General features: G+C 34.8%; 1 protein-coding gene and 1 pseudogene across 6 annotated transcripts in view; both read right to left on the bottom strand.

Annotated features, from left to right (window-relative positions):
• Positions 1-22,976, bottom strand: part of DMXL1 (Dmx like 1) — a 140,609-nt gene that overhangs the window by 71,301 nt on the left and 46,332 nt on the right. For all 6 annotated transcript variants that reach the window (XM_072597130.1, XM_072597131.1, XM_072597125.1 and 3 more), the window contains exons 14-24: positions 22,371-22,460; positions 22,180-22,282; positions 15,774-15,893; positions 15,212-15,430; positions 11,937-13,628; positions 10,013-10,123; positions 9,387-9,556; positions 7,852-7,949; positions 6,712-6,877; positions 3,413-3,674; positions 985-2,078 (exon numbers count right to left, since the gene is read on the bottom strand). In XM_072597130.1, coding sequence (XP_072453231.1) covers positions 985-2,078; positions 3,413-3,674; positions 6,712-6,877; positions 7,852-7,949; positions 9,387-9,556; positions 10,013-10,123; positions 11,937-13,628; positions 15,212-15,430; positions 15,774-15,893; positions 22,180-22,282; positions 22,371-22,460 — 4,125 coding nt within the window. The remainder of the gene's footprint in view (positions 1-984; positions 2,079-3,412; positions 3,675-6,711; positions 6,878-7,851; positions 7,950-9,386; positions 9,557-10,012; positions 10,124-11,936; positions 13,629-15,211; positions 15,431-15,773; positions 15,894-22,179; positions 22,283-22,370; positions 22,461-22,976) is intronic.
• LOC140496843 (large ribosomal subunit protein eL21-like) lies at positions 17,910-22,169 on the bottom strand (annotated as a pseudogene).

The raw sequence follows: 22,976 nt of genomic DNA, 5'->3' as shown, positions 1-22,976 counted from the left end.
TAACAGAGTCAGCTTCCAAACTTTGATTCTTTTTTCTCCCTCATCCCTGACAGCTAATCTATCCAGAATGGATTCAGTCAATTTCACTCCCACAACATCAAATCTCTCACCTCTTTTTTATTCTCACTCTCATCAAACTTAGCACAATCCCCTCATTTCCATCCACCCAGAATATTGTAATAGGTTCCTTTCACACTTTCTTTCCTCCCTCTTGATAAGTAATACATCTCTCATGAGGCTGCCTGTATCAAGTTGGTCAAGTCCCTCTGCTGCTCAGAATTCTCTAGTGGCTCCCTAATGCCTAATGAGTAATGTTTAAAATTTTATGCCATGTACTAAAACTCCTCCACAACCTGGTACAAAGGACTTTTCAACCACCTCTCATTATTTCACACAATCTATTATTCCAGCTAAACTATGGAATACATTTATCTCTGGAACATTTTAGATAAAAAGGAAGGTGTTCCTTCTTTTTACTGTTAAATTCCTACTCATCCTTTAAAGTCTAACCCAAATGCCATTTTTTCTACCATGCTGACTGATCTCCATTACAGTAAATAGTAACCTTAACCTCTCATACATCAAACAATGCTTCTTGTTAAAACTTTCTATGTGTAGCTCCATGTTATCTAATCTTTCTATCTGCCCAGAACCTAGCAAACTATTTTGCATAGACAGATATTTAAAAGATTTATTCATTTTAATTGTTCCTACTGTGACTGTTGCTATGGCATGTAAGTTGCTTTCCACGGTGCTGATAAACACTTAAGGCTTTTCTTCCATGGCATTCACAGTAAGAAATCAATATTCAGTAGATACTTAGGGTTACTGACACTGAAACGTAATTATTTCACATCAAGCGTTAACAATACCAAAGCATGACACAGTTATAAAAAAAAAAGAATATGTATTCCTTTAAGGCAAAGGGAGAATAAATTCAGCTGTCTTTTAGGCATGTTTAGAAAAATAGATGAAGTTACATACCTGTTGAGATTCTTGTAAAAGTAGAATCAATTCCATTCTCACAGAAGCAAGGCCACCACCATGAGACCCATGGAGTATACAGTAACTAAGGAACATCCTTAGAAGGGACTGATACTTCAAAAGCCACTGTCGCTTTTTCTGGAAATTATCTCTCAACTGATTAACTTTTAGCTGATCAAACAAATCTTTTGTATTTTCATTTAATACAGTTTCATCCACATTTTCACTAAACACAGACTGAACATCCTCCATGTCACAACAATAGTCACAAGCCTTCTGAAGAGCTACCACTTCTTTTTCGAGCCAGTGGTACAGTTGATACCTCAATTTCCCACCATCTATTTCATAGCCAGTGGATAATGTTCGCAACTCTATTGTAAGAATCTTTAAGCATGCTCTAAATTTCAACTGTACAGCAATGATATCCTCTGATGGATTTAAGATATCATTTTCATCTGTGCTGAAAGAGTCTGTGTAGCTGGAATTTGTTGCATTTATCTTTTCATCCATTTTTATCTGTGAAGGTTTTAGTTCTTTCATTGAAAGAGGTGTGTCCTCATTTTCTTCATTATTATCACTATCCCACTTTAGGTCTAAAGATTCATTTGGGAATACAAGACTTGGTTGGCTCCAATCAAATGAAAGAGTAGAATTTGACTGTTTATCTGATAAACCATCTGAAGAAGATTTCAAACCATTTATCACACATTCTGACCAATCAATACTAGATGATTTATAATCCTTTGTATCCAACCTTAATGGAGAAGAAGGAGAACAATCTTTACTGGTATCAGGAAAGCTACAAGTTCTATCAAAAAGTTTTGTCCTCTTGATGACTTTAGGCATTTTTGATAATACCTCTAAAGCCAACATGGGACAACCAGCTTTTAAGTGAGCATGTGCAGTAGTGAAAAACAATCTTCTTTCACTTAAATTAATTTTTCCTGCTAATCCATTTTCTCCTGTTAAGCATATTTGTGTGGAAGATGCATCAGAAGAACCAAAATGGCGTCTCAGCAAAAGTGGATGTGTCCTGAGGTAATTGTAGAAATTAAACACTGCAGGGTTACAGGCAGAGGATGCCATGCCTTGATCTGAAAATAAATCAAATTTATGAATACAAAACCCAATCAGCTTTCTAAATCTTTCTGTATTTCAGTAGCTGATCTGTGAAAATATGAGTTAAAAAAAGTTATATCATGGTTTGCTGATGCAAATCAATACATTTTTGTCAGTAGCTGTACTGGCAGAGTACCAAGCCAGCACTGCCCATATTACAAACTAACTCTGTCTCTTTCTCTCTCTCTCTCACATACACATACACACACACACACACACACACACACACACACACACACACACACAAACACACAGAGTAACCCATGATTATCCATCAATCTACCTGATGAAAAAACAGAAAAGGGTGTTAACTAAATCAGTAAGAAACTAGAGGTTGAAAAAAGGAGCTATATGTTCTCTTCCCCTCCACCCTGATTTTGAGTCCTTGTATAAAAATAAACGCAAACATTCTAAAATCTACCTCATCACCCTCTTCAGGAGTAGGGAAGGGTAAAATGGGCACTGAAGAAACTAATGAAAGTAAAATAAAAATGTATTCTCTAAAGAGTAATAGGAGAAAAGAGATCAAACAAATGAATATTAAAAGTAAAAGAAAAAACCACCTAGGTATTTTGATGAGGTTGGACCTCATACAGGTAGCTCATACAGAGGGACTTATCTGGTATTTTTCTCGAGAATGTTTATTTGGGTCCATCAAAATTTCATTAATTTTCTTAGATCAGAAGTATCAGATTATTTCCCTGACAGTCTGTTTATTTAGCAGTCTCCACACACTCTATCATACTGAACTATCTGTTTTTAATTACATATAACACATACCACCCCTGTCTCTGTGACTATGTATAAATTTTTCCTCATGCCTGGAATGTGCTCCCCATTCAAATCTACCTGTAGGAACTCTAATTTCCTTCAAATCCTAATTGAAATACTACTTCCCAAGGGAAGTCTATCCTGACTGGCCATTCCCCTTTCCTCCAAAAATTACTTTTTATCTACTTTGTATTTACTTCCCTATGATTCAGATTGAGGGCAATGGCAATAGTAAACGTACTCCAAGAGAGTGTCACTTTGCCACTTTTTCCAAGCAGCGGTGACTAACTGGAAATATTATTAAGTACATCATTAAATAAGTTCTAACTTTTTCTAAAACTTTTGATTAATTTACATACACACAAAGAATATTCAAAGATATATTATACACATTGTATTATTTTGAACTAGACTGTAAGATTCTATAAGATTGGAATCAGGTTTTATAGGCCTTTAGCATAGTGTTGACACATAATGTGCCACAATACTTTATGAATAAATATAAAATTCACGATTATAAAACATAATCTCATATTACCTTCTTCCTGTCTCAAGGGTTGTTTTATTAATGTATCGAGAGCCCTGCTATAGTCTTCCAAGATCCAATACGCCATACTCCGAAGGAAAGGATCATCGTGTACGTTCATGTTCACTGAATGGTGTTCTTTGACTAAAGAATCAATTCCCAAAACTTTTTTGTGCAATATAGATTTGTACGTTGCAGATGTGTCAAATTCAGATTCATAAAGTCTTGCTATTACCAAAGCCAACTGAACATCATTCAATTTTTCCAGACAAACCTAGAAATAAAGTCATGTTTTGTTACTTCTAACCCTGAAGAACAGATTCTCTTGTGTCTAACAGTATATGAGATATTAAGCTTCTAGAAACTAGTAAGAAAAAAGATTTGAAAAATTAAGGATAATACTAAATACTATTTGCCAGTATCATATAGATTTGTAACTGATAAAACTAACCAATGTAGCGAAATTTGGAACTTCAGTTCTTGATACAATACTCTAGTAAGAACACTTACCAGATAAAGCAGTCAACATCCAGAAGGAGGGTAAGCAGTATGGGTGAAGGGACTTAAGTTCTGGGCATGTATAGGTTAGAAAAAGGAAAGTGCGGTGTTTATTCTATAGAGGAGATGTCCTAGGGAAAAAAATGAACTAGGTGGCTTTTTCTTATTCTAAGAGGATAAGCTAAGGTCAATAGGTAAAAATTGCAAGTTTAAAAATTTCCTAAAAATCAGAGCTGTCCAAACACAGAATGGGTAACCTTGGAAGCTAGGGGACTTTTCCCTCTCTGGAGCTCCTAAAGCAAAAGCTATTTGACCATTATGTTGGATAAGTTTTTTGTTTTTATTTTTTTTATTTTTTTTTTTTTAATTTTTTAATGTTTAACAATCACTGCCATACAATTGCGATTTTATCCCCCCCACCTACCCCCTAGAGTAGAATTCAGCTCTTTAGATTTCTAGTCCAGAGTTATTTCACTTTACCAGGACTTGGATAAGTTTTAAAAGGGATTCCAATGTAGGTGTGACTTGTACTAGGATGACTTCTGAGATCGTGTGTCTACTTAAAATACATTTAGAGCAACATTTATAGGCATGAGTTTACAAGTTACTATACTGGATTATATAATATCTTATCCTCTATTTAGCCTGCCCCCACAAAATGCTTTAAAAAAGCTAAAAAACATGAGAAGCAAACTAGTAAATTAGACATTACTGATCAAAACATACTAAGAAAAATGTAGATAAATTAGTTAAAATTCTGAAATAAATACCTGCCCCCATTTAAACTAGTTTTTGTTCTTCATAGAGATAGGCATTTTTGTTTAAACAACTTTAAGGCTCTCTGCTTCATACTCTTAAGGAAACTAGTGCATTTTTTCTTCAGTCACTATGACCTTAGCAACACTCTTCTGAAACTGTTCTCTTCTAAGTCACCAGTGACTTAAGTGACTTCATATTCTCTTTGACTTCTCATCAGTGTATGAAATTACTGATCACTTTCTCCCTATATAACCTCTTCTTCTTTTGGCTTCTGAGGCTTCCCTGGCTCTGTTCTTGAGTTCCTAGGCAAGAGTTCACAAACTAGAGCCATTATCTTGAGCTGACTGCTTCTGTACCATATGAACTAGAATTTTACATTTGAAAATAAAGTTTTGCTCTACTAAAAACATAAAAACCATTCTTAGTTGGGGCTAGACAGGCCCCATGGGACTTGACCCTCAGATGTGAGGATCCTTGCTCTAAAGGATTCTTGGCTTGGATTCTTCTTCTTCTTGGCTTTTTTTCCCCTTCCTGAAGTTCTATCCTCAGATCTCTTCTCTCCAAGTTCCTTCAGTAATACCACATACTCCCTTGGTTTCAATATTAATTCACTGCAAATGACTTCCAGTTTGCTAATGATGACCTGAATTCTTCCCTAGTTCCAGACCCCTTTCTATAACTAGCTAAAGTAATTTCTACTTGGTACTTCAAATTTAACACTACATCATCTTTTCCCTAAACCAGATTCTTTCTTCTGACTTTACAATTTTGCTTAGCAATACTAAAGTTTACCAAGTAACCTACATTTGGAACACCCAACCCTTTACCATTTATACCCAGTTCTAAAATCTCATGCATTCTGCTTCTAGAATATCTCATATCCATAGTAGTAATTTGTTGTACCCATACTCCACTCCTCTATTATTACTGCTACCACCACCATAGTAATATACAGCTACTGCCTACAAATAGGTCTTCTTGAGCTCATTTTCCTCCTCCATCCAAATCCAGACTTTACATTAATGCTAGATTTATCTTTCTTATAACACCATCTAGTAATGTTACTCTTCAACTAAAAAAAAAAAAATCTTCAGTGTCTAATACAACATAAAGTTCAAACTTGGAATTCAGTCTTCCACAATCCTATAAAACCTTATTTGTAGCCTTATATTATATAACAGCAGCATGAGAGGTATACAGAGAGCTAATAGTCCTACCTGATACATGCTGGCTGTGTAACCCTGGATAAGTGATTTAATCTCTTAATGCACTCTTAGAGGTGTAAATTTCAGAGAAGGTGAGGACTTACACAGACAGAAGCAATTCATTCATGTGGGGGTTGCTTTTCTCCACAAAATTACAGAGGAAGTCCTATGTATCACAGTGGCATATCTATACTTCAGCCAGTATGCACTACTTTGTCATTTTCTGCACACAGTCTCTACTTTCCTGGCTCTATAACTTTGCTAGCACTATTCTCTTTGACTGTAATGCCCTATAGTCTACTCTCATACTATATAACCTTCTTTCACATACCTATTGAACTTCTGTCTATATTCTGAAGCCCATTTCAAATGCCACCTCCTGTACCAAGCCTTCCTAATTTTTTTCCCAGAAATGGTAGTGTTATTTTTGTAGCTTCCTGATACAAGTACCATGTTTTATTTAACATTATAGTGATACGTGTAATCACTCTATTCTATTAATTCAACAAACATTTATTAAGCACACACTATATTCAAGACATTATGCTACATTACCCCCAAGACATCTGTGACTGTGTCTCACCTGATCTTTTTACCACTCTGAACTCTTCATACATTGCTTTGTATATGCTTAAAAGCATGCAGAGATTTTTTACTTCTCTATAGAAATTTTTAATTGCAATACTCTTAGGTCAAAATACTGGACATAACATATAACTTGAAATAAAAATGAAATTAGAAATTTAAGAAGCATCACAAATAAAATGTTTTAAAAGCTATTCTTATCACAAATTATTTTGTTTGTTTATATGCAGAAATATATTCAAATATGTACATTTCACTAAATACCTCAACTGCATCTTTCAGGCAACCAGCCAAAAGAAAAAATGCTGCAGAATGTTCAAATCTTTGTTTGCCTAGCAGAGAAAAGGCATTCTTTAATGCTGCCTTACGCCATCTGTCATCTGCAAAATTATGTCCAAAAAACTGTGTCATCTTGGTATCTTTTTGAGATCTAAAGAAAGAAAAAACATAAAGAAAATCTGAGAATCAGAACATTTCTGGGGAATAAGTTCCAGCCTAGGAAACTGTTCCAAAGCAATAAGTAGTCAACAATAACTTCCTGCTATGCAACACAATGATATATATTCTTTAAATAAAAAATCAAAATACTAATAATGGTGCTTCCTCACCAAAGTCCAACAAATGATTTTTAAAAGCACATTACTAAAACCACTCGAAAATCTAAAAAAAAAATTCCCTGTGAAATTACTCTGCCTTCTCCATTATCTTCACAATTTGTACTTTAAAAGACATATTTTTCCTGCTTTGTGAATACTATTACTGATGACGCACCGAGGGTCAATTTAGTTTGAGTACCTCGGGCAATAAAGGCCCAGAGAGTAAGATCTTCAAAGCAGTATTGGGAGATTTAGTGACTCAATTTGTTCTAAGGTTGCTCCAATGGAGTTCTAATAGTCTATCCATTCTGATTGCCCAGAATTTACTTCAACTCCTAATGCTCCGGAGATAGATTAAATCTTCTAGTTTTTCTAGTGGAACTAAAAGTAAACTAAAATGTAGGGATAGATAATCATTCACGTCCCAGCATTAGCCTTGACATTTTTTGCTTATTAGCTATATCACAGAGTGTACTTAAGAAGTCAAGTAGAAAAATGACTCCTTAAGAAATTCCTCCTAAATTAACCCAATGAATGACACTCCTAACAAACTAATGTAATTTCATCTGCTATTTATAAATTTGCAAAAAACAAAATGCAGCCATGTTACTACATTATTAAAGTTTTGTCAATGCAGCTATTGGAAATAAATGTCAATTTCCAAGTGAAAGGAAAAAAACAGGTAGATATTTTTTCTAAACATGCCATAAAACTGAAGCAAGGAGTAAAAAAAAATACAATTCTTTGTCTAGTATATTTTAATGTTTATTACGTGCTTCTAATTTAAAAAAACAACTCTCTGCCATACCTGTATAAGCCCCATATCACAGCCTTCTTCTTCATTGCAAGGTAGAAAATGGCAGCATCTAATGGATCATTCTTTCTATAGAAAGCTGCTTTAGCTACCTGTAATCAAAAATCACAGTTTAATATGTGATTATGTTTCATATATGCACTTAGAAAAATATACTCTCTGAAGTAAGAAAACATGTCCTAATGCTACCTAATTGCAAACGTGCAATATTATTGTGCATTACCTATGTATTTTTAGTTCAGTTTGTTTACAGGATAAGATGTTAGACAGGATAGGATGGGATAGGATAGGGTAAGATATGATACCATACGATTTTCCTTCTCAAATTTTTATCCTTATCCTAATTAGATATCAGTGAGTATTTTAAGAATGATGTTAGAGAAAAAAGAAAATTTTATTTCTATATATTAAAAAATCAAAGAGCACTTTATATTTAGAAAATAGGAAAATCATGCCTGAGAGTATTCAATATTTACTGAATTGAACTGGATCTTTGAAGAAAGGAAAGAGGAACCAGAAAGGGGTAAATAATGGCTGGTTGGAGCAGCAACTGTTTTATAAAAGCTGAATTGGTTCTTAAGGGCTAGAGAGTCTTCTTAGTTTCCCTGCAGCCAAGGCATGAAAGGCTTACTACTCCCTAAAGGAGCAGGTATCAGAGACTGTAATTGAATTCCCATGGTCCTAAAGAAATAGAGATACCTTTCTACTGTTACTTGCCACAATGAATCCAGAGGAAGTTGTGTTTTATTTTAACTAGGAATTACTAAATTCCCTTTACTGCATTTTCTGGTCCATTGGAGACTCACTGTGTCCTAACCTCATGTTTAATCATCATACTGATCCAAGTTAGTCCTGATTCAAAATATTAAAGTATTTATGCTTTCAAAACACTTTTAACAAAGTTTTTATAGCAAAATAAAATTTTAAATTATTGAATTAATATAAATATAAAAAGCAAAAAACCCAAGGATGCATGGTGCTTCTATGAATGAAAAAGGACAATATTCATACTGCAGTTGCCCTATAACCTAATGTACTTGAAGGAAAATAATCTGTTCTTTTAGTAGGATAAGGTTCTAAGACACCATGTGCTGTTTTTTGATTCTTTTTGGCACCCTAACCCTGAATCCTTATAATCTTTGCAAATTCAGCCCTAACTCACAACTCTGGAGTTAATGGATCCTGACAGTAAACAGCAGAAAACCCTCAGAAATTATTCCTTCCCACTTATGATTCACTGTCCTGGTTCTCTGCCCCAACTCTCATTCTCTAAAAAAAGAGGTCACTGATTCAAGAGGACCAGGAGAGTATAAGCAATCAATGCAAAGCTATGGCCACCATGTGAAGAGTAAGCCAAAGCTTTTATACCCTGTTGACAAAAGAATGAGTATTTATCAGCATTTATTTATTTAACATAAGCTTTAACAAACTCAAATTAGTTCTACAGTGCTAAGTCATAGCTTTTTTTTAAAGTGCAGATGACTAAAAAGCAGAGTAGTTCATTTTTACACTATGTTACCAATATTTACCTTTTCTATGCACCTCCGTAAGACTCGAGTGTTTCGAACCCACCACCCTATACCCATAGCTCTTAGTTCTGACCAAGTTGGATCATTTTTCTGCATGGCAGGCAACATATTCAGTAGCTCTTCTTCTGCTACAGAATGAAATGCCCAGGCAAAATGACTAGTAGAGAGACCTGAGAACAGGAAAATAAATGGACCATTGTAATTCTCAGTATTAAAAACAAAACTTCCTTTCACAATAATTTACTAAATGGAAGAGGGAAAACTGGGAGAACCTGGTAAAGTACCTATGATTTCACTGACAGTAAGAAACGCTCAATTTGAAAACTCCATTAGTGCAGACTGGAACCTGCCCTGGAACTTCTGAGATAGTAGGTTAAGGGACTTTCCCGTGTGGTCACACAGCTAGTACTATCATAAGAAAAACCTGAACTCAGGTCATTCCAACTTCAGAGTTGGCCCTCTATCTATAAAATTCCTATTAACTAGAAACATATTTTGAAGAAACTATATTTCATAAAATTACTCCATAACTGAGTAGTAACAATCATGTCATCATTACTGTAAACAGGTAAGGTAAGCTCATTTAAACATAATCTTACACCCATTTAAGTAATCTACAAAATTACCTTGGTGAAGGAGTTGAGCTCGATAGACAGGTGGAAGGGAGGTTGTGAGGAAAGTATGAAGGCGAACAGCCAAAAGAAATTTTAAGCCACATTCATCAAGGGTTTCTCCACCTATGAACAAAAAAAAAAGTACACTCATTTATTTTCATTGGAATAAAGCTAGAAAACAATTCCATTCAGTATGCAGACAGCATTGATGACAATCTACATCTTGACATGATGAGCCTAACTTAGAGGATACTATGCAGATAAGAAAAAGAAAATAAAACACATTGTTAAATTGATAAAATTAAGTGTTGAGTATGAAATAAAGTAAAAATGAAGAGATTTCTTATGGAAAATAAGATGTTACATAGGCAATTTAATTTTATCGACATTCTTGACCTTTTTTGTAAATAAGGAAAATTTTTAGGCATTTTTTCAAGGTATATAGTATTTAATGTAATTCATAATCATACATATTTGAGAGGCATTCTGGCATACTCAGAGACTTGGACTTGAAGTCAGGGTTCATTATCATGGGTTAATAACAAATCTCTTTGAACTTCAGGTTTATCATTTATAAAATGAAGATAATAATTTCCCAACTATCTCTTAGGGTTGTTGTAACAAAAGTGCTTAGACAACTTTAAAGTCTTACATCATCTTTAGAATTAACAAAACACTTTCTTCACAATCACTCTAAAGTAGAAGGAAATCGAGGTTTGGAGAAATGAAATTACTTACTTACTATCAGGAAATTGGTGAATTTTGGAGCTGTAACTCAAATCAATCTCTAATGAATTGTAGTTGAGGGATCTAAAGTTTATAATATAAATTAAATAATTGTAATTGCATAATAAGATTGTTTAGGTGTCCTTATAACTAGTTTTAGATGAGAAAACTAAGGCACCAAAACATTAAATGACTTGGCCAGGATCAAACACAACAAACAATGTGCTACAACTCAAATTTAGGTCTGACTTTGGGACTAGTGTGCTTCCCTGTTACACCACTATGACCTCTGCACAGAGGAGAAAATGAAAACAGAGAGCTAAAAATTAATATATTTACATCAATTACTTTAATGCTAAGACAGTGTTTTCCCAAACTGTTTTGTATTACAGGAACAAAGATTCTGGAAGGAAAATACAGATGTCAGTGACAGTATTTCTTCTACAAAATCAAATGTGAAATTACTTATATAGGACTTGTATGTATGGTTTTTTCTCCTCTCTTCTTAACCACCCCTCCCCCAAGATAAAATCAACTGGTACAATGAAAAGATCACTGACTCTATAGGACATAGGTTTAAATTTCTGTCACCTACATGACTTTGGACAATGCTTCTCCACATCTCGCCTTTCTCATCTACAAAATTAGATGTATACTGGATGGCCTATAAGGTCCCGTCTAGCACTGAATATAATGCCAACCATAATTGCTTCTATTTTGCTCAAAAAATTCTCTGGGCTCTTTTTTATTTGGGAGTGGGGGTAAAGTCCATGACCCCATATCATCTGCATGATAATTAATGAGTTTTCCAAAATATTTCAAATCTCAAAATACTTTCCATGGCAAAAATTGTTGGGAAAGCACTAGCTATTAAAAAATTCTAAATAAAAAAATTTTTAATAATAAAATATATAAAAATGATAATAGCTAGTATGTGCATAGTGTATTAAGATTTGCAAGGCTGTTTACGAATATTAATTTTATTTTCACAACAAACCTGTGAATTGTTGAGGTATTATCCCTATTTTACAGATAAGGAGTCAAAAGGCAGACAGAGGTTATATGACTTGACCAGTTACTTAACTAGTTGTCACAGAACTAATAAGTTTCTGAAGCTACATTTGAACTCAGGCCTTCCTGTCTCAATGTCCAGTGCTCTATTCCCTGTACCACCTAAATTCCTTAAACAAAAAACATGACTTATTTTTACCTTGGTTTCTGTCTCTGCTTTCACCAATATCAGTACTTGTAGTTGCAATAGTATCTGCTAAGGCCATCAAAGACATCTGTTCCATCCGGTTGAGACCTGGTAAGCTAGAATGGAGCAAATGGCCTGAAAGAACTTGGGCATGTTCAGGACCAAAGTAAGTTGGACCATACTGAGAAAGATCAATAACCTTGGGCTTTGTTTCTTCTTCTGTCTCAAAAATATGAATATCATCAGTAGTTAGTGCAGACATCTGAAAAAGCTCATCGTAACTTTCATCATGTAACTGACTTGTTCTGTTTCCGTTACTACAACTGCCGAATTTCTCTGAAGATGAAGAATGAGAGCTATCATCATCTGCAGCAAGTAAGGCATACAAAGGGAGAGGGGGCACTGAGTCTATCTCTGTATAGTCTGTATTTTCAGCTTTATTGAATGTTGGTGAATCTCTTGTGGTACTCCCACTTGCACTAATGGTAAGAGACCTAAGTCGGCGTTCATGATTGGATACTGCTTCATTCAAAGCCACAACTTCTCCTGCGATGCATTTAACAAGATGGGATAAAATGGCCTTAGCCCTACGTACTTTGCCAAGATCCATGAGTTCTAAAAGCTGTAAGGGATGATATTGAGGTAAGGTTGGTGACAGTGCATGGGCTGCTTCAAAAAGACCTGAATCTTCCATGTCCATATCAAGATCAAATGCAGTTTTCTTTCCACAAATTTTCTGTGCAAGACTAGTCATGGAGCGAGTTAATGTTTTCTTTGGTGGATGTAAACCAGACCCTGATGAATTACTTGGTTTCATTAAACTTATGATAGATGGAGTGCTTCCATCATATGAGTCTGTGATCACAGCCTCTTGTTTGGAAGGTGGCTGCCACTGGGAATAAACATGCATCTCACAGTCCATTCCTACCACAAGGATACCATCACGTACCCAAGATAAAGAAACAGGAAAAGGTGGTGATCCTTCTACTGAAGAAATCAAATCGACACAGCGAAGTAGAACAAACTTAGACTGAGACAAAACTTTAGTGTTCTCCCATAGCGGGAATGCCAAGCCTTCTTTACCGGTTTGTTCCTGAACTCTGCCAGCCAGTTGTCCATACATAAAGAGCTTTGATCCAATTCCTACAGTAAGTATATGAGAACCATCTTCTCTAGACATCCAGTCTAAGTGAAGTAAATGCTTTGTAGATGGCATGATATTCTCTTTACTAGATAAATAAACCTCTTGTTTATTGTAGGCCACTAAATTGCTATCAATACTAATACCAGAGTCCAACATTGCACTTAATTCCTCTAAATGAATTGTCTGTTCAAGGATCCAAAATGAACCTCCTGTAGACTCACATTCAAAAATACTTACATGCATCATAAAGTCTTGAGAAGATCTACTATTAGATGTAGTCTGTTTGTAGGCTACAGCTAAACGGTTTGTGTGTGCACAGCTAACTTCTATTGGCCTGCCAGGAATAGTTACAACACTGCTACTAGGAAGTCCATCCTCAATGAGCAAAGGCCATTCTTCCCAGATGTACTCAAGATTACTTTTTGAAGTATTCTCTGAAGTTTCAGTTTCTACAGCTGTTACTCTGCATCTCCAGAATCTCACTTTTTCATCTGAACATGAAGTTGCCAATAAATAGGGTGCACTGCATACTGGATATATGGAAGAGGAACTTAGATGTCCTAAAACAAAAACAAATCATTCCTTAGGCAAAGAATTTATAAAAAAAAAAAAAATCATTCTGTTTAAACAGATTAATTTTTATATAATGTATTTAGTTTTTTCTCCTTTCAGAAGAGTATTATTAAAACATTAAGTAGTATATTTAGATATTGGTGCTTATTATAAAAAAATAAAATATTTCAATATTAGTTGGAAAAATATATAAAAATTTATTCTGCATAATGTCAAGAATAAAATAGGCTCCAACACAGGTGTGCAGTTGGTGCAAGAAAAGTACAATAACATTATATCTCTCTGGAGACTCTGAAGGAAATTTTAGTACACCTACTCTTTCCTAATGGTCCTGCTTTAAAATAAAATCCACAAGATAAAATAATGAGAAAAAACATCTCTCTATATTTTTCTTTTAAAAACAAAGAAAAACACTATTTCCTGCTATGGAACTTCATTTTTTTCTTGTAAGCCAACTCTACAGCTTTTTAAATAACTCCTAAACTACTATTTCTGTGCACTATTCTATCAGTAATATTTTAATTAAAGGATAAAATATACTTTTCACCAGGCATATGGTCGCAGACTTTGGAATTGTATCTTCAGAAAATAAAAAGTTACAGCATTCTTTCTCAAATTTTATCAATTTCATTTTCAACAGTCCTAACCCTATTTTTCATGCAAAATTTTGGAAAAGAGAGAATTTCTAAACTACTACAAAATCCCACCATCTTGCCCAATCCCTCCCTCCACAAAAAGACATGCAAAAAAAAAGCTCAGAATGAAAGGTACATTTGTTCCCTCCCACACACACCACTTCAAGGTTAACATAGGCATTTTTAAAAATAGTGAGTAATTTGGAGTTTATGGCTACATGTTTTTAAAAAAGGTTTTTAAAAAATTTGAATATATTGGTAGTTACTAAATTGATCAGGGCAAGTTACAAACAGAAGAAAGATATCTATGCTTTTGCAAATGCCCACTCTTTCCCTCCCCCCACCCCCAAACTAACTCCCTTCTTCTGTTTTGTCCAAAAAACAGGAAAGGAGAGGAAACTAAAATGATTACCTTATATAAGTATTCAGTGATATCTAGAAATGATAAGAGTCAATGCAAGAGGGCAAGCAGAAGAACAGGCAGAACACTTAAGTACAGATATATTCATCCATAAGTGAAAGGAAAATGTAAGCTTTGTTCTGTAGTACATATATGTTGGGCTTATTTTTTTTTTAAAAAAAGAACTTTTTCTGCAAAGCTTAGGAGCTGATTACAATGGGTCCCTTAGAAACTTTCCCTTAAAAATGTCCTAAGATTTAGCTTAACTCAATAGAATATATTTAGCTAGAATAGTAGCATAACCATTAAAAATATCAGTTTTTCAAATTACAAATATCTCAAATTAAATCAACAAGTACTTGGCAAGACCACACAAAGAACTTAAAGTACCTGATCAAGTTACTTATCTTTATTTTTCTGTTCTTGCTTCACAGTTACTTGAAAAACAGAGGTTATATATGAATATAAGAATATATATGTGAAACAATTATGGATTCCAAGGTTTTACTATTTTCATTCCTTAAGATTCACAAACCTGCTGATGGCTTAACACTGATTATCTCAACTCCTTCTGGTAAATTCATTTCTTGGCTATATACCATTTCTGAAGAAAGAGTCAATTTACTAGTACTCTGAAGATTTGCTCTGCAAGCCTGATATTTTTTTGAAAAAGGAGATTGAATCTTTTCTGGAGAAGAAGATAACTCTTCTTGTTGCAACACTGTGCCAGACACACTTGCATCTATTTTCTCATCTGAAAGATAATGTATAAAAAATGTATAACATAATTCTACAATATTTCAAACCAAAGTTAATACAGTTTGTGAGTAAAAAGAGAACTAATTTCACTTAAGCTACTGACATCAGTATATAACTGATTATACTGTAAATGAAACAAAAAATTCCCATCAAACTTAATTTGGGCAAGCAAATGAATGTTTGAGACCATAAACTTAATAGTATGCCCAAATACATACATACACACACACACACACACACACACACACACACACACACACACACGGAAGGCAACCAAAACAGTTACAGTTACCTTTATATTACAATTTTTATTTTACCTCAAAAAAATTACAACCTACCTATTGAAACAGGAATGGATTTTAAATGTAAATTCCACATATGAAGTAATGAGCGATTATCTTGAGTAAACTCTACTACAACTAAGTAGAATTTTTCAGAAAATCCATTAGGTTGGGTACCTGTTGGTATTAAGAGGCTTTGTTTAGCAATAAGCTCAGAAAATGTAAGATACATTTTAAACACAGAAGTCAAAAATAATTAATAGTAGTTCCAATTTTTATATAACATACCTTAAAAAAGATTTCCAACAAAGATGACTGGACATAAGAAAATTATCAAATTTTCCACTTTCTAACAAGGATCTGGATTTGCTGAATTATTTAATATCTCTATATTATATTTATATTTCATGAACAGAATTAGTTTTTAAAAGTCAACTGAAAATAAATTATTGATACTATGGAAAACACTTTTAATGCATATGGATATCACAGCAAAAAGTCAGAAAATTAGTAAACAGCCACAATTTCCAGAGAAAGAAATTTCTGGATAGGAGTAACATGAAATCAACTCAGACCAACATATCATTTTGAAGCTCTAGATGCTTTAAATCAAATTGTAATAAGTTCAAAAACAACTGCACAGATATGCTTCATTTTACATGATATCTAAGAGGTTCTTTACCACAAAATATGTTACAAGGAGTACGCATACCAAAAAACAAATTCATACATATTCACCTACAGCTGCATTCCATAATCTCTAACATTTATAGACCAAAATTTCTATGTTAGGGAGCTCCCTTAACTTAGCAGCAGCATCTCCCAGTCTCTCCTACCATCTGGGTCACGGAAGGCACCTGCTCCTAACTAAGGCTCATCCCTATCTTCATTCCCGTGAGACGCAATGTAATAACATCCTGCATTTGGAATCCAGAGCCCTGGTTTTAAATCATGCTTCAAATCCTTAATAGATCCTAATAATAGAAAAGTCACAAACTTCTGAGTCTCAGTTTTATGAAACAAGATAGGACTTAAGCTACCTGCTTCACAAGGTAAAAAGAATGCTTTGCAAATATTAAATCTCTATATAAATGTGAGATATTTTTATTCATTCCAGAACTTCATGCCTTCTACAAGACATGGCTCCATTAGATGTTTCCTGCCACATGAATCTGGAATTTCTCTTAGCCATCGGTTTTTTCTCACCCTTACTTAGAAATACACTCAGGCCTGATGAGTCCTAAAACAACTTTTCTGTGATTTTTCCTAGTCAGCTTAGATATTTTAACATTTCCCTGCTCCTCTTCAATTCCAAACTAGAAGAAATGATTATACTCAAGGAATCATTTCCTCACAACCTACTCTTTTCTTAAACCATGAAAGTAGGCATCTACACCAGTCTTTTCTTGAAAATACCTTCTCAATGTCAAGAAAGGCTCCTAATGTTGTCAGTCTTTGTCCAGAATAACTGATTTAAAAAAATGTTTACCACTATATCTCAGGTACTATGTTAGCTACTAGAGATGCAAAGTTAAAAAAAAAATTCCTGCCCTCAAAAAAAAAAAAAAAAAGCTTACATTCTATAAAGGGAAAGTCAACTTGTAGACAGGTAAGTAAATACAAAGTAATTTGGAAAACTGGGAGGTATTAGCAACAAGGGGAACTAGGATATGTCTGCAGCTTTTGAAACCTTTTGATCTTAGTTTCAAAATCTCCTACTCATGAGTCTAGCCACTAACAAACTTACTTGCAAGGAATAGCATATAGGAAAATATGGATAATTTAGACTTTAAGTTGCATAAATATTAAGATAAAGACTTAAGATATAAGACTTAATAAAGATAATTAGACTTTGATGTTTTCATGGTAGCATGCATTTTGGTTAGTCTCACACAGAAGTGATATTTTGAAGATCTACATATTTCCATGTTTCTCAAATACCAAAATGAATCTATGATCTCATCAATTAGAGATTTTCCTTCATTGATAGAGACTGTACCTCAGCTATGGTACACCTGTGCAATTGTTATCCATGTTCTCTGCAAAAGTTCAACTTGGGGGTCCACTCAATGTGCTGGCATCTTTCCTTGATCCTACCCACATCAGAATGGTGCCAGTATGGGGTTCTGAATGTCCACTTGTGAACACTAGTTCTTGCCAGCCCATCTTCAATTCTTGTCATATACTCCTGTCTTTTACCAGGGTACCCCTTGCACTTCTCCACTACCTTCCATGTGATACTTTTTAGCTTGCCAGAGGCAGTAGTGCTACAATCTCGTATTACATTGAAAAGAGGGGCCTTTGCTGTCATAGGAAGCTTGGAATCAGTAAAAGAACTTTGTAATTTCCTGTAATCAATTCCTTCTTCAATTCTGGAAGCAGCTTACTGTCTGCCTGTATCCCAGACACGCATACTACTAGATAAAGCTCTAGTGTGTCCATCCAAATGCATGCTGAAATCCAGGGAAAAGAGTCTTCATTTACTTGGTCTTCCTTTTTTGGACAGACAGGCCAACTCCTTTTTAGTGACTACAGATCTTTTTCAAAAGTCTCTACAATGTTCTGGGTCTTGATGCAATCGGTAACATGACATGTACAAACAGGCATCTGGAAAATGTTATCATTCACAGGGAATCTGTCCTCAACCTGGAATCTGGCCTGAATTTGCCATTATGGTCTGAATACTTTTGGCAAGCATAATGATGTTTACTGTAAGACAGTCATGTAACAGGCTAATTCTCACTGTTCTACCTTCCAAGGAATCTTAAATGATTTTGATGTACGGGTGGGAGACACCTTGCTATAAAAAAGACACATAGCAGCATTTTGTTCTACCAAATCAGTTTTTTCGTGAGGTTAATAAAGAGTAAAGCACAACAGAATTTTATAATCTCCACATCTTCCAATTAATTTTGAAGCCTGCTGGTTTCCTACTAATTCTATTGTCAAGGACAAGTTTGACTTAGGTACAATTATCCCTTCCCCATCGTGTTGCAATATAACGAGTGGGCATAAGAAATGAAATGGGAAATTTTGGTAGTTTTGCAGAAGCTATAGATGACATGTAAAAACTAGCAGACAACACAGAAAAAGTCCAGAAGCTCAGAAAAGTATAAAACAAAAGTGAAGTATTTTATCATATTAAGAAGAGAAGGAAATCCATGAAGCTGAAAGACTTCTCTGATACAAGGAGAGGGCCAAAAAATTTTACACTGATTTTCCAGATCATGGATGCTGTACCCCCCTTACCCCTGTATTGGAAGGGTAACTGTACAGATTTTGTGTAGACAGTAACAACAATATTTTAATGATGATCAGCTGTGAAAGATTCAGCTATATTGATGATTACAATGATCCACGACAATTCCAAAGGATTCATGGTGAAAAATGCTATCCATGTCCAGAAAGAGAACTCTGAGTGCAAACTAAAGCATACTTTTTTTCACTTTCCTTTTATTTAAAAAAAAAAAGATTTTGCACCATGGCTAACATGAAAATGTTTTGCATGGCTTCACATGTACAATGGATATCTTACTGCTTGCCTTCTCAATGGGAAATGGAGCAGTTAGAGAGGGAGAGAACGTTAAAATTTTGTGTAGAAAAAGAGTAGACACACATATTAGCTAGCAGGTAGTGAAATCATAAAACTTATTCAGTGTTAATTAGTTCTGAGATTTTTTTCCCACACCTTTGGCATCTTTCTTTCAGATTTCTTGTATTAGTGTCTTAATGTCTTCACAAGTTTGCTGCTTTCATCACAGATCTATTTTATAGACAGACACGACAAACAGAGATGTGTGTATGTGTGTATCATAAGTGTGTACATACAGATACAATACACACACACACACAAATCAGTTCCCATCTTTATTCTCTTCAGTACCACAGGACTCTTCAATAAGCGCCTCAGGTATGGTGATGTTGCAATCCAAACATGATGGTTCCACTTATTCTTGATAAATAAAATGGTTGGTTAACTGAAAAAAATCTTTTCCATTTTTCTTCTGTGTATAGTACTTCCACTTTCATCACCAAATGCCCATGAGATGACTCTGCTCAGTTGGACATCATGCTAAGCTTTCTTCAAGCTGGTTTCCTACTATTTCTCTTAGCCTTACGAGATGATATTGCTCATACTTGTGCATTATCCTTCTCCCTAAGATTTTACAGAAGATTTTATATTCTTTGTTTTCATAATCTAAGATTTTTTATTGTGTTTTTCTTTTTAATTTATGCCCTGAATTCATAGGGGATTGGTTCCAAAGCTCAGGTTCCTTGTCACTGGTTCTCACAAAGTGTGCTTCTCTGGGTGGAGCAGGCTGGCGCTGCAGTTGAACCAAGTGTCTTTTTCTTTTGGCTTACTTCTTCTGATCATTTTCCTTCACTCGCTTCAGGAAGCTACCTCTACTCTTAGAATGCTTAATATGCTCAATATGCACATGAATTCTCTTGGCTAGAATGTTGCCCTTAACCTGTTTGTTTACAACAATGCCTACAGCATGCTGAGTAACATTATAGACCTGTCTGGTCTTGCCATGGTAACATTTGTGGGGCATTCCCTGCTGAACTCTGCCCATACCGTTGATATCTACAATATCACCTTTCTTGTACATTCACATTATACAAAGCCAAAGGGGCAACACCATGTTTTTGAAGGGGCTTAGAAAACATGTATCATGTGCCTCTCCTTTTTCCTTTTGTGTTGGTCATTTTGGTAACTCAATGGAATATGACGGAGCTGGCGGAAAGAGGAGAATTTGTATTCTAACCCAATGCTACTATCATTTCATCATTTTCCATCTTCCCTAATGCAGCTACTTTCCTGGACTTCGTGATCTACAGAAATTTACTTCAGCACTCCTTCTTCCTCAGTACCCCCACCCCTCCCTCTAACCAGAAAGGGTGTAAGGTGGACCTCCTCCTTCATCCTCCACTATTTAAGGAGGGTTAAGGAGGGTTCTCAGGGAATTCACCTCATCATTTTCAATCCAGTTGATTTCCTGGACTTCAGGATCTATAGATAACCATTCTATAAGATGAAATCAATTCTGAAACTTTCACCTCCTCAAATCATTTTCATCCTAGCTTCACGACTTTGTCATGCCCTTCTACTAAGTTACCTCCCTCCTCCTTCACCCTACCCCACCTCCCCCAGCTTTTCAGCTTATTTTTATGTTCTGATTTTCTCCATTAAAGGTCCCTGAAGGTAGGTACTACCTTATGTCTTTCTTTGTATTCCTAGGGCTTATCACAGTGCATGGCACCTAATAAGTATTTAATAAATGAATATTGGCCCAGACTCTGCATGTGCCATTGGCAGCTGTCATCATTCTTCATTTGTCAAGTAAGATGTGGAGTGAGATGCTTTTGGAGCTCTTTTGGTCTCCTTGTTGTAGTAATTAATTTATATTGGTTAAGCCTCTGGAGGAAACACCTATGATATAGATGGAAAAAGGGCAAATTGTGTATTACCTAATTGGTCTACATAATGTTCCATGAAAATAGGCACTTAAATGATTTTGGATGATAAAGAAGTAGTATTAAGTATGTTTTCTTAAAAAAACATTTCAATTAGTATATTCTTTAGTTTCTGTGACACTTGATTCCATTTCATTATATCAAGCCTAAATTTGCCTTTCTATAACTTCCCCTCAAAGTTATTTGGTCTTTAATGGGACTTGGGATTAAGCCAAACAAATCTACTCCCTCTCCTTCCTATGATATCTCACAAAAAAACTTGAAAAAAAGCTGTAACATGTTGCTACTAAGCTTCTATCTCTTCAAGCTATAGATATCTGGTTCTTTTAACCCATCTTTATGTGCGTCATCCCCTCATCATCCTGCTTCTCACTCTCTGAGCAATATCCTTCCTAAAGGTAAGAATCCCTAACTCAACAGAATCCTCCTGATACAGACTGATCCACTGATCCCAACATGGTATAAGAGAACTATTATGTTCCTCAATCTGGCAAGTGTAGGTCTCTCTCAAGGAAGTCTAAAATAGTGGTTTTGGTTACCATAACATACTCTTCACTCATATTAAGACTGAAGTCAAGTAAAACTCAAATCTTTTCCACATGAAATACTTCCTTCCCTAACACCTTCCCTAAGCAAGTGATTCCCTGAATCCAAGGGGAAGATTTTATATTAAATTTACATTAAACTCTATTAAAATGTGTCTTTATTAGATTTGGTCTGCCAACTGTTCTTTTTGCCTTTTGACTTCTCATCAACTGTATTAGCTGTTATTCCCTCTGAATTTTCATGTTATTTGCAAATTTGATAAGAATGGTGTCTTTGCTTTCATATGAGTCATTGACAAAAATGTTCAGCTGCACAAGGTCAAGTATGCACACATTCGTGCACTAATGTGAACACATGCACACACACGTTAGCTTCAAATGGATTTAAAGGATATTTTAAATATCTTTATAATTTTACTTATGAAATTGTTTTTCTTTACCAGAATCAGATAAAATGCTGCCCTTTCCCAGACTTTTCTTCTCCAGGCTATTCAAAATGAAGTCTTCTTGAAAAACATGAAGTAGCTGTGTTTTTCTGCCATGCTAGATGTGAATAAATAAACAACAATATAAATTGCCAAGTAAGTCACTTACCTAAATTGTCTCTAGTCAGAATAAGCGGTAAACTTACCAGTTCAGTGATGGGATCTAACTCAATAATGCATCCTGGTCTTGCTGTTGACTGTTGACTTACAATGTTAAACACTTCGCCAACATATTTCTGTTTTAAAAAAAATTAAGTTAGTTTCTTAACTCACAAAGTTTATTAAAATAATCAACATTTACAAAAACAATCTATCAGGGGAAAATCTCATTTTCTTTAGTTTTATAAGAAGTAAATTAACTAAGCTGTAAGATCTCTTCCAAAATTCTAGTCTATGCACCTTGCTAGAGTTTTCACAAGGACTACAATGTAAATTACAATCAAGTAATTAAAGATAATGATTAGTTATATTGAGGGATAATTCTTTCATATCCAGTAGTATATAAACCTGACCCCAGTGATAAAAAGAACAGTTCCAGGAGCCAATCCTTTGTAAATAGTGACTGTGAAATATGGTGGGGGCTTTGGAAATGAGCTGAAGTTTAAACAGTGATTGTTAAATGTGGTGGACCACTGGAAAACAAATTAAAGTTATATATTTCTTTACTAGCAATAAAAGATTCTTTTTATCACTTCTAAAGGCAGTCAAGTGTAGTAGAGAACTCAGTCAGGAAGAGTTCAAGTCCTATTTCT

The sequence above is a fragment of the Notamacropus eugenii genome, chromosome 3, assembly GCF_028372415.1.
Source record: "Notamacropus eugenii isolate mMacEug1 chromosome 3, mMacEug1.pri_v2, whole genome shotgun sequence".
Lineage (NCBI taxonomy): Eukaryota > Metazoa > Chordata > Mammalia > Diprotodontia > Macropodidae > Notamacropus > Notamacropus eugenii.
The sequence above is the reverse complement of the archived record's forward strand: the minus strand, read 5'-3'. Positions and strand labels throughout refer to the sequence as shown.